At 43.0% G+C, this 12,982-nt stretch overlaps 1 protein-coding gene across 4 annotated transcripts in view; it reads left to right on the top strand.

The window, feature by feature from the left end:
* ATXN7L1 (ataxin 7-like 1) overlaps positions 1–12,982 on the top strand; it is a 215,545-nt gene that overhangs the window by 89,394 nt on the left and 113,169 nt on the right. The window contains exon 4 of one of the 4 annotated variants that reach the window (XM_004676922.2): positions 6,364–7,431. The exons of the other annotated variants lie outside the window; for them this stretch is intronic. Within the exon in view, the coding sequence (XP_004676979.1) occupies positions 6,364–6,446 (83 nt within the window). The 3' untranslated portion in view covers positions 6,447–7,431. Of the gene's footprint in view, positions 1–6,363; positions 7,432–12,982 lie in introns of those variants that run through there. 4 annotated transcript variants of the gene reach the window in all.

Genomic DNA, 12,982 nt, shown 5'->3' with positions numbered 1-12,982 from the left:
GATTCCATCAGAAGGAAAGTTACGGTCATTTCAGCAGATGCTGAAAGCAGTTGGTTGTGTTCTGCATGAGAATAAATCCATTCAGCATTCTGATTAGTTACGAGTGATGAGAGAATTGTGCAGACCAAGAACTCCAAGTATGTGTTTCGCTCATGTAAACCTACTAATGAGAATGGGTTCTGGCAGAAAACTAAGCATTGATGTTCTTGCCACCAGAGCTTAAAGCTGCTTGTTAGTATTCAGAGACTTGTGTACAGACAGATACAATACGACTTGATCTCGATAAATCTCGCATTTCCAGTTTCCCAGGCCTTAGATAACTTTGTTGAACAGGAAGGTGAGAGAAAGCAATCTAGAGAGAAATGTATAGAAGTGGCTCCCAAGACCTGGCAGTCTCCTCCATTCTTGCTGTGACCTTCTGCCTCTGTTTGCCCATCTGTGGAATGGGCGTGGTAGTTTTTGCTCCAAGGTTACACTAGATATGAAAATGTTCTGGCATGTGATTTGTGCTATAAATATGCCTACTGCCACCTGGAAAATAGGAGTTTTTTTTAGTTGAAATATATAATGAGATCAGGAAGAGAATGTCAGTCACTGGCAGCAGGAGCTTTGCCAGAGACGGGAAGTGTGAGGAAAGGGGCCAGGTGTTTGTCTAAGGATGGAGAACAGACTATCCGTGAGTCTATCTAGGGCAGCATGGCAGAATATACAAACAAGCACTGAACAAGTATTTGGATGTCCAGCCTGGATTTCGCATTGTGAGTTCCGTGCTCCAGCTCCAGGCACCAACTGAATCCCATAGGGGAAGTAGGCCTGGACAAACTGGTGCGCACATGAGGGTCAGCTGCTGTGTTTGAAGGAGGGCTGTATTCTAGAGACAGCAGAGGGGTTAGGGATGAGCCAGACCTGGAAGCAAGCCATCTGTGCATCACTGTGGCTCTGCTTTTCGCAAGCGACATGATCTTCAGTCTGTTGTGCCTCACTTTGCTCACCTACAAAATGAAGATTATGTTAATATCTATCTCCAAGGTTATCAGGAGGATAAAATGAGTAAATGCATGTGCAACACTTTGAAGAGCACCTGGCATCTGTACATGCAGGCACAGTGAGGCTTTAGCATATGGCAGGAAAGAAATAAACTGGATTGGCTAAGGGATTTTACCTCCAAAGGATTGAGTTGATCATGAGTTGCGTGGTCATTTCCAGAGAGGAAAGAGGAGCCGGGAAGGAGGTGGGTTCAAAACTAGAATGATACTGAGCCTTGGCTGGACCACTAACCACATCCACAAAAGCAGATTCTAAAGGCCAGTGTCCTAGAAACTTTTGTCTACTTATCTTACAAGAGTTGGTCTTTCTCACAGTCATCTACTGATACTGTATCTATGCTCTGGAATCCTGCAAAATCACTCCCCTATGTTCTGCCTGTCTTAACATGGGAAAAAAATCCCTCTCATCTAGAACTCTTGTCTAATCCTATTATCCCTCCTCACTGCAGTGTGTGGGCAGGTTTGCTCTCTGCTGCACATGTCTTCAGAAGGCCTGGATCAGGCTTTCAGAGCAAGTGTCTTTAACTCCACTGGTGAAAGGAGACAGCAGTCATCTCTGGTTGGTGTTTGCCAAAATGTGGCCTTCTAACGGGATAAAGTGCTGGCTCATGGCATGAAACCTGGTTCCCCCAGGGCATACACCCAGCCTGAACAGCTCCTTTAAGACCAGGAGCAATTTGTCATCTTTTGATTCTCTTCCAACACTGTCCCTGTCACAGGTAGATAAATGCAGTGGCAGATGGGTATCCAAATGCAGGATGATCTGATCCCAGTGGTTTCCCATTGAACCGTCACTCCTCAAGGATGGAGAAAACAGCAGGGGGTCCTGGCTTTGAGCTTATAACCATAAGGAAAATTTTTTATTGCATGTCCCATTTATATGCATGACATGCTTTCTCAGAGTCCCCCAGCCCCCAGTGTTCTATTGGTAGGTGTGTTTCTCATTTCAAGAATCCTGAAATGAATTATACTTTTGTGAGCTCAATATCTCATGTCAGTAGTTATACATAATGCTGCTGATCAAATCACTGTCTCATCAGAAGCCAAGAGGCACCCCTGAATTAGAAATAAATAAGAGTTAGACTTGGGATTCCAAAAAATCCTCCATCATAGAAAACCAATAGGAAAGGCAAGTACCTTCTAGTTCACCTGAGTTGCCTGTTCTGTATGCAGCGTGCATGGTTTTCTACTCCACCCACGTGGCTTCAGATTTTCTTGGCTGTGTATAACAAAAGTCACTAGGTTATACCCAAGGATGCAGTAGGCAAAGGAGGCCTCCTGGTTTCCAAAATGCGGATGACCTGTGATTCCTCTGTAACTGAAGGCTAGGCCTGTGTGCAGATGGACTCAGCTAGCCAGGGCAGGCCTTGTGCCTAAGCAAGGTGGAGTGTGTTTCTGGTCTAGCCCACAGCACTGGTTTCTTCTGTGGCTGTCAGTCATAGCTTCACACCTGAAGCTGCCAAATTAACTGGGCATCCACAGTGACAAGGGCCCACACTTTACAGCATCAACTCAAGTTCATTACAACCATAGAAAATTCATCTGCCTTGATAGTGTCACAGGAGTATTGTTAAGTATCATTAAGTCACCTGAGAAAGGAACAAAATGTGGAGTGTCTTCCAGCTGCATCTGTTGGGCATGAAGCAGATGCCTACCTGGGCCCTCATGTTGGTGGCCGAAGGAGTTTGTCGCCAGTTCTTAACTATCTGTGGTACTGAGGAGAAATCGATCACCAACTTTTCATTTTTAAGTAAGTCCCTTAATTCGAGTTCGCAATCTTTTAGGGGAAGGTGGTATTTCCTTTTATGCTTGCCCAGTTGAGTGTACTTTCAATGAGCAACTAATGACTCAGTGAGACTGAGAGTGCAGTACAAGCTGATTCACAAGACCTTAGAAAATGGGTGTACTTTCCTTTTCTGCCTTTTCTAGCCTCTACAGACCATGGGTCTGTTCCTCATCTACAGACCATGGGTCTTTATGCCACTACTCTATAAGGTCAGGGGAGGATCAAGTAAGTTCAGGAATGTAGAGCTCTCCTCTGTCCCAACTGTACATCTTAGTGTTCTGATGGACTTAGTAGAGTCACAGAAAAAGAGGGGAGAAAATTGTATTTCATGGAAGATGGTGAAACAACCAAATAGTTTGTTCATGAAAAGATAGATAGATACATAAGTGAATCTTTAATTCTGCATTTCATTCATGGTAAAAATCACATAATCCTTTCTTCTTTAATTCTTAAATGGCTGAGCCAGCTGCACATGATATATTAAACCCACACATTTCTTACTTTAGAAAAGTTACTATTTTGAGAAAATAATCATCCCTGAAGGGGGGAAAAAAAGTAATGTTGGTGTGCCTTATGTCCATTGAAAAGAGTTACATGTAAAAAATGATTTGCTTTCCCCAGATTAGTATCTTCAGATTCCTGCTTTCTTCAAGCTTTGTAATGGCAAGGAGGGGCCATGAGCTACTTGAAGAAAAAACACCTTATAATTCCTCTTTATTGCCCAGTGTGTCTGGCAAACAGTAGGCACTCAATGTCTTATGAATGGAAGAATGAGTGAATGAATGAATAAGTTAGATGTTTTAGCCTTTAATTCAGTGATTTGCAACTATTAGTTTTACATTATATTTAGTTGGGAGGCTTGCTAAAACACAGATGGCCAGGTCCCACTCCCGGAGCTCCTGATTCAGTGCATCTGAGGTGGGGCCCCAGAATTTGTATTCCAATAAACCTCCAGAGGATGCTGATGCTGTTGATCCAAAAGCCGTAATTTGAGCACCACTACTCTAGGGTCCTCTGATTTTCTACCTTTTCCAAATCTTACAAAAGATTGGCACCTATAACTGTTTCTGCCCACAGAAAACTGAGATCAATTTTGTAAAAGTTATTAGAATTTGATCAGATAGAAGAGCAACCTGGATTTTTTTAATATATAAGAACCTCTATTTCATTCCTTGTATAATTGTGGGAAAAGTAAAAATGGTTGGCCTTCTCCTTCGTGATCGTGTTCTGTGCTGGCAGGACACAGCCAGCAGGTGTGGAGTGGAGAAGCATACTTTGTGATGTTGAAGCCAGATTGCATCTCCATCCAGTTTTGGAATCCTCACTTGCAGTCAGATGCTCTTACCTGTAAAGTTCAAATGAGACATGACCTTTTGCAGAAACTGCAGATGAGCAAAAAGGATACAGAAGATGAGCCTCTGATACAAAAGGGAACATGTTGTTCGCAAAGCCTTTCATGCTGGCTGTCAGCCTGACTGAAGTCATTTGCCCTGCCCCCCACCTCGCGCCCCCACCACCACCACCACCACCACCAGCAGGTTCAGAAACAAGAGGGGGATTTCATGGTATAAGGAAGACTGCTGTCTGCAAAAAGTCATTCTCCTAATTCCAGGTGTCATTCTGGCAAGAATTAGAATTCCATACTCCATCCTCGGGGCCTTCATCTCCCTGTACTTAGGATAGAGCCTGTGGCTGTTAGCACACACAGTAGAGGCCAGGGACCACTTGGCAGATTGTACCAAAGGGACCCCAGACCCCCTGAACAAAGAGAAGAGATCAAAATGGAACACCTGAGAAGGGAATTAAAGGAAAGTAGATCAAGGTCTTCCTCTGAGGTAATGAAAGTGCATGAATAACCTGTTGCTACTTAGCAAATGACCTCAACATCTAGCAGCTTAAAATGACAAATATTCATAATCTTGTACATTTTTCAGAGAATTGAGAGTAGCCAAGTGGGGTGGCTCTGGATCAGGATCACTCATGAAATTGTGGTTGAACTGGGATCCAGAATCATCTGAAGGCTCAACTGGGGCTAGAAGACCAACTTCCAAAATGGCCACTCATTTGGCTTTTGGCAGGAGGCCTCAGTGCCCCATTTTCATAGATAGGCTTCTCATAGGGTGTTCACATAACAGTTAACCTCTCTCCAAGTCAGGAGGGAGAGAGAGGGGGGCCAGTGGGTGAGAGAGAGGCACCAAATGCCTTTTATGACCTAATTTCAGAGGTGACACAGTCACTTCTGCTTTATGCTGGTCCAGGCCACTCTCTACTCCTCTCCTGAAGGACCCATGCCAGAAAGACTCAGCCTCATTTATCCTTCTCTTTCTGGGCTCAGAAGAGCACAAGAATAACTGGTAGAGGGCCTTTAGTGAAAAATACAGGGGGCCTCTTAAAAGACTCCAGAGGAGCCTGGGGTCACTGAGATTATGTTTCTGGTTGAGCTGAGGACAGGTACTTGGTAAAGGAAGCGGCACCAGAAACTTGTGACCTTTGAGCCCACCATCCCACAGGGGTCATGCATCCTCCTCCTCTCTGTCAGTCCAGGGGCAATCTTGCTTAAGCAGCTGTCTGTTAGGTTGGTTCCAGAAAAGAAGAAGCTGGCTGCTCAGAGCCAGCTCTGCTGGAGAGAATAGCATTGTGCATCTCCTTCTAGATTATCTGGTCTGCCAGGTCCTGGTAGACAAAGAATGGAGTTTTAAGGTGGAAGCAGTGTCCTAAAACAAAGGGGAGCTTCTGGGCTGTGCCTTTCATGAAGGATATTTAGGAGACAGAAGGCAACAGCAGGAGGAAGAGGAACCTCACTAGTTTTTATTAAAGCAATCCCACCCAAGATAAAGACAGGGTGCCATAGACACAACAGCCACCAGCCCTTTGTGGCTACAGTTCCTAGGTCCCACCTAGAGGGGCAGATGTTTATTTTAACCACCCACTTCCCATAAATGGACTGTCACTTAGGCAGTCCATTCTTTTGAGGATGCAGAACCATTGGTGGTCATATTGTACTCTGTCTGTTCTTATCTCCCCTATCATCCTGAGGGAATAAGCTAATCAAACTTGCTGATGATTTTACACTGAGAAGGAGATAGCTAATAACTTGGATGACAAGTATTAGAATACAATGTGATGTGGATAAATTGGGTCCATGTATTAAAGGCTATAAAATGAGATTCCATCAAGGCATGAATAATGGTGCCTGTGGAAAGGATTAATCAAATATCCCATTAAAAGGTATAAGAATTCTGGTCAGACAGCCCTTGTTTAATTATATTCCTGCCCTTACTCTACCCCCACTCCCTTTCCTCTGAAACTGCTTTCTAGTAAGAGAAATATGGAAGAGTCTAGAGAAAATAATAGAAAAATGGGGACATAGGTTTTGATAGAACAAGATCATGAAGACAAATTTAAGCAGCCAGTGTTTAATTTAGGGGAAAAAAGGGCAATTGGCATGAGTAATCATTTACAAATGTAATTTCCAACGGAGCCCTGTTGATACCATTCAGCAAATGCCAACAAAGCATTTACTTTCCAAAGGGAGAAAGCAAGACAAGAGAAGTGAAAGCATCTCCAGAAATGGACCAGAGAACAGCCAAGCCCTAGAGAAGAATCAGGTGTGAAAATGGACAGTGCAGAAGATAGGCTCGACTTCTGGAAGATCTCAGAGGACTGGCTTTGTCTGGAGAAGGCTTCCTGGAAGAGGAGACTCGAGCAGAACCCTGAAGTGTGGACAAGCTCCCATGTACTGCAAATGCGTGAGCACACTGTGATGATAGGGTTTAGGGAAAAAATGGGCTTGAGTAGAGCAGGGGGCACCTATGGGATTCTTCTCTCCATTACCACCACCACCACCCTGGTCCAAGCTACCATCACTTCTCACCTGGACAACTACAAAACCCTTCCAGTTGTCTTCCCTGCCTCCATTCTTGCTCTTCTACAATCCATTCTGCACACAAAGTCAGAATCAAAATCAACTCTGTCATGCTCTTGACTTGTGGCTTCTCATTGCTCTTAAAAACCATTACCATGGCTATAAACTCTTGTGTGGCTGAACCACATCCTGTGCCAGGCTCTCTTTCATTTACTATATGTCAATCAAGCTGGCCTTCAAAATTCTAGCACACTGTGTCTTCCCGCCACAGGGCTCTTGAACACTCTTTTCTTTCTCTGTATATGATTTTTTTTTCATCCCCTTCTGCTAAGTTAACTCTGGTTCATTCTTTAGAATATATCTTAACAATTACTTCCTCCTGGAAGACTGCCCTGATTTTTATAACTTGGTCACTCTCCCGCATACCTGGAAAACAAATGTGCATTGTATAAACATATTATTAATGTCTTCCCAACTAGACCACAAACTAAATGCAGGGATCCATGCGTTCACTATAGCATGACATTTAACTGGAAACAGTAAGATGAGTCAAGAAATTATACTTGACCAGTATGTAGGAGGATGTCATCATGAATTCTTACCAGGATAAAAGCCTAAATTCATATCTGGACTGCCACCTGCTGGCTATACTATTGTAAATAAACCACAAACTCTCAGAGCCTGTTTCCTCATCTGTAATATGGGGCTACCAACAAGCACTTCACAACTGTAGCAAGAAACTAAATTATATATAAATGTACTTTTTAACCTGTAAAACCATTCATATGTTATTTTTTCCAGTACCTGGCATGTTTGGTCATTAAACTCTTACCAGATGGGTAGGTGGGTGGGTGGGTGAATGGATGGATGGATGGACAGACGGACAGATAGATGGATGGATGGGTGAGTGGGTCAATGGATGGGTGGGCAGATGGATGGATGGATGATTGGATGGTGGACAGGAAAACAGGTTCATAGTTAGGGAGCTAGGATGAGAGCCATGAGGGAGCCTGACACAGGATAGCATGCTGGAAGCCAAAAGCAGAGAGAATTTCAAGAAAAGGCAGCTTATTGGCTGCCTACTGTATCCATATGGTGGGGCAGGCAGTGAGAATGAGGGGAAATCATTTAACTTGGGTAGAAGGAAGTCACTAGTGACCTTAGGGCAAGTTTTCCTTCGCCTTTTCATGTTGACTGTATTTTCAATGACATGCCTTAATTGTAACTTAATCACTTTACTGATTTTTATCTTTTTGGGAGGAAATCAAATTGATTTGCACATGCAGCAAAATTGGAGAGATTGCTCCAGCTGCTGCCGGCAGGTGCTGACAAGTGAAGAAGTGAACGTCACAGGATAAGAAAATACACTAAACATTTATTTTAATAAGGCCTAGAAAGCCATAGTTATTTAATAAATTGCCATGGATAATTAGGTTTCAGTTTCAAGGGTAGTTTCATTTTTAACTCTCTGTGTTCCAGTAGGAACAGAGCTGTCTACGTTGCCGGGACCTATGGTATGAGACCCACAGGGCAGCTGCACATTTCTGCAAGGCTTTTTCCCTCTTCAATCTCCCACTTCCTACCACAACCATCCATGCAGGGCACTTCACTCTAACACACACACGCATGAAGTGTCCAGTCCTTGGTTGGTCACTCCTCCAGGCACAGCAGGACCCCACTTCCTAGCCCTGACCCAGCCAATTTGTGTTTGGACCTTGGAATTGAGAGGCCCAGCTGAACCCGAGGCCCACACCTGCCTTCTCAGGGCTGACTCCCTGTAAGTAAGAAAGATATGATGATGATCAAATGAAACTCCATAGCTATTTCACCATTGAGCTTCATCCTTAGTGCTCCATGCCTGGCTAACCAGATTAGGTAGTCAGTAGGAAAGAAGTTAAGAGCAAATTAGGAAAAAGGGCACAAATATTTTGTTTCCCTTTAATAGTAGTGGGGTATTTAGAAACCTCAGGACAAAAACCTACTTCAGTCAGAAGAGCGTGGGGCTTCAAAACTGGACCTCAAGCTAAGTTCACAGGACAGTTTTGCCTTGTCAAGCTCCTGCCTTCTCTGAGCGCAGGCCTACTTATGTGTAGAAGATGGGCAGACCGACTCTCTCTCTCTCAGACAGCTGGTGTGAAGATGAAATGCCATAATGTATGTAATATGCTTGGACTGAGCCTGGCCCAGCATGAGCAGTGCGCCGACAGAAGCGTGGAGGCCATGCTAGATCCCCTGAGTTCTGTCTCCCTTCAGAACCACTGCAGACCCCAGCCCAGCCTTCCTTTCAGGGATTGCACATGGTGGGAATGCTTTGAAGCTGGAATTGGAAATCTTGAGAGGAAAAGAGTCTATGATGGTGGTTGCAGTGGGGGCTCAGGTGGGAGTAAGACAAGGGATAGCCAAGTGCTCTGTGGAATTGCTAGTGAGCTCGAGATGAAGTCTAGAAGAGAAGCAAAAACACCAAGAAGACAAGTCTCTAGACTTGAACTATAAGAACCCAAGCAGGAAGGAATTCCAAAGAGTACCCAATCTTTCAGAAAGGTAGACTAGGACAGTAACTAATGAAAGAAAGCTTGTGAATCCAAACTACTTTGGTTTTGAGAATGTTAAATACACACATTGTAATCATTGAAAATGCCCTAAAGCATTGTAAAAACCAGAGTTGGACAGCATTTACCATCTACAGTGGAAGAGCAGGAACCCAGGTTTGCAAGCCAATGTCTTCAAACTGCTGAACCCAAGAAAGAAATCAGTCTGCCTGTCAGAATTACAATTTCCTTCCTCCAGCTGATTATCCATCCCTCCCGGTCCCTTCCTTTCCCCTCTTTATCGCCAATGTGAACAGGGAGGAGGATATTCTAACTCTTACAAATACAGTCTCTAGGAAGTAAGAATAGAGAACAAGAGTGTCATCAGTTAGAGTCTCCACTTTCTTTTATTTCCCCCAGTTGTCCTCTATATCCTTCCATGACTGTATGCCAAGTGCTCACGTAAAGTTTTGAAGGTAGTGTTGGTAGCATGTTAGGCTTAAAGAATTCTTTGACTTTTCAGTCTTTTGTATTGTGTCCATCTGTTCTGGAGCTCATTTTCCCCTACAAATCAAAACAGACCCCACACATACTTATTAAAAAACCTCCCAACTCCTAGTGTGACCCTACTCATTCCTATTGTCCATTGTGTGGGTCCCATAGTCTCTAGAGCACATAAATTGAAGTCCTGGGCTTATTAATGGTATCTGGAGGTGATTGTTCAGTGTATGTGCTCTTTATTAAGTCAAACTTTGACCAAGCCTTTTGAAAATGCAATAAGTATGTGTATGGGACTCCCTGCTGAGATTAACAAGGGGGGGGGGATAAAGCTAACTTTTCTTGCTCCAGACCATAAGTAAATGGCCAGATCTAATCTTCCTTCCATCTATAATTTATATTTAGTATGTTTGGTGAGTCTGGTTAGTGGTTTAGATTCCTTAGGATTTTGCTACATTCAGACTCCTGTTATGTGATCTTCGATAAAACCTACTGGTATATAACTCTGGACCCTGGAGTATAACATGATGCCAAACCCCATTTCAAATGTGTTCCCCACTAAAGTAAACTGTATTGAAACACATTAAAGAAAAGCATTCCCTGGTCACTTCCTTCCACAAAAAAATTCATAAATCACTAGTTCCACAGAAAGCTCCCCCCAGATTACTTTTTTCCTCCCTGCCTCATTGCTTCTATTGTGTGAGTGCCCTTTGCCCACACACTCATGAGAGAGTGATTATGGTGGGCAATGCCCTCCGCAAGAACATGGCTTGCATACAGGTTTGTTGTTGGTTTTTTTTTTTTTTAAGGGATGACTATTTGCATTAAAACTGAGTACACTTGGACATATTGGCTTACCAAGGCAAGACCTGGATGGTAGAAAACTGCAGGTTAGATAAGCTGACTCTTCAACAGATAAGTTCTAAGAAAAAGAAAACGGGGGTAGAAATCATCACTTAAACAAATCTTATAAGACATGTGAAAATTGGGCAAGCCTAAACTTGGATGCTGAAACCATAAAAAAACATAAGTGAGTAGTGTGGTTACTAGGGCGAGGGGAGGCTACCTGGAAAGGGGGTTTCCTTCACTTCACTTCACTTGACTGGTAGTTTCCAGGGTGTTTGCCTTCTAATTATTCCCAGTGTGGTTCATTTGTTTTGTGTGGTTTTGAGGGTCAGTACTTTATTTTACAATCAAAAGTTTTTCTTTTAATGGGTCCACTTGGGATTTGCACTACCACATTAACGGCTGGGGGAAATACTATAATATAATATATCTTATTTTTCTCACTATAATGATAATTATAAATCCAGCTAGAAATTTATCAGCTTGATCAGAATTGAGGAAAAAACTAGAGGGGCTGAGAGTAGAGCTTTCTGGCATTTGGCTACTAAAGACTCCCCTGTTTGTTTTTTTTTTTTTTTTTTTTTTTTTTTTTTTATTTCATTTATATAGTTAATTATCTTTTAGGAATAGGATAAGACTGTAAACTCACTTTCACTAAACTAAAACTAGTACCCTATTCTAACCCCTTCCTTATCTTATGTGTACTTTAAAGACCACAAAGGCTCACTTTGGGGAACTAATGCTGCTATTGGCATCCCCCATTCTCTCCCCAAGTTGTCCCTGCAGAAGCCTGTCTGAAGCAGCCACCTGTGGTGTGAGTTGATAGCATGACAGTACTGAGCAGGGAGGCCCCTTGTGGTGTGATTTGCCAGAGAGAGACCTCTCACTTGCCCCTCTGGCAGCCTCAGCGGGGCTTCCTTCCTTTACCTCAAGGCTCTTGCCCCTATTAAGTGCAGTTCCACCAGAGTATCTACTGCCTCATTATGGATAAGATGGGTGACAGTCTCAATAAAGTCTTAACAAACAGGACTCTGAAAACCTGAAGTGGGGACATAGTCAGGCAAGTCCTAATAAGGGGGTTGCCAGGACTTTCCCTTTCCTTCTTTTTTTTTATAAGACCTAATCTCAGTATGTTGATATTTTTCAGCCTCCATCTCAAACCCCACGAAAATGCATTTTCCTCTGCCCACAGGGCTGCATGAAGTTAGTTGGCCAACTGTAGGGGCATTAACTTGAGTCCAGACCTTTGGGAATAAACAGGGTAGATTCAGCTCCATGAGGGCAGGGACTTTTATCTGTTGTTATTCACCGTTCAGTTCTCAACCCCTTGCACAGTTCTTGGCACATAGAAGATGCTCAGTAGATGCTTGATATTAAAAAATGAAGGAAGAACATGGGTGATCGGTGATGGGAAACCCACGGGGATTACAATTGAGATGGGGGAAAAATGTACAAAATGATGTAAAAATAAAGTATTATATTATAAAATAAAAAAAATAGAATCCTTAAAAAAAAAATGAAGGAAGAAACAAGGGGCCAGGCTAAATGTCTGTAGCAGGAGAGATAACACAGACGCCTCCCAAGGTAGGCATCGAGAAGGCAACTGCTATTACTCTGCATACACCTGGTGACATCACCTTCCCCTCACCTGTGTCCCTGAGCATCCTTATCTGCAGCCTAGAATTAACCACTTCTGCTCTGTGCTCCCCTATCCTGAACAGGGAAATCAGCCAGTATCTTGTTCTTGAAAAGTAACAGCTCTTATCACACTTGTCCCCACACAGTATTTTGGGGGGCAAAGGGTGGAGTTTAACAGTACACTAGTCTCCCCCTTGTCACAGTTTCATTCTCCATGGTTTCAGTTACCTGTAGTCAGCTGTGGTCCAATATAATGTGCTACAAGATACTTTGAGCTTTATTACAGAATACTGTTTTAATTGTTCTTTTCTATTATTAGTTATTGTTATTAACCTCTTACTGTACCTAACTTATAAATTAAACTTTATCATAGATGTGTATATATAATAAAAACTTAAACAGGGCTCAGTGCTCTCCAAGGTTTTGTTCACCCACTAGGAGTCGGGATATTGCCTCTGCTGGGGAGGGAAGGGGGCTAGAAGATGTCTAGTTTGCACTACACAATATTCCGATGAAGTTGGTAGTTCTCACTTTTTAGAGGAGGAAATTGAGGCCTAAAAGGGTTAGAATGGCTCTTGAATGATTAGAAAGGCATTTGAAGAGCTTTAACTGGAGTGTGGAACTTAGGGCCCTACATCCAAAACCTTCCTACCATATAGTCCTTGGCACTGTTGAAGATACAATAAAATGGTCAAGATTCAGTCTTGCCCTCAGGAAGCTGGAATCTAATTTAGGTGCAGAAAACTACCTTAAGCATTGATTCATAACCTTGTAG

Source organism: Condylura cristata, unplaced genomic scaffold (genome assembly GCF_000260355.1).
Source record: "Condylura cristata isolate star-nosed mole 26May11 unplaced genomic scaffold, ConCri1.0 scaffold00005, whole genome shotgun sequence".
NCBI classification, from domain to species: Eukaryota; Metazoa; Chordata; class Mammalia; order Eulipotyphla; family Talpidae; genus Condylura; species Condylura cristata.
This window is presented reverse-complemented; position numbering and strand designations above follow the sequence as displayed.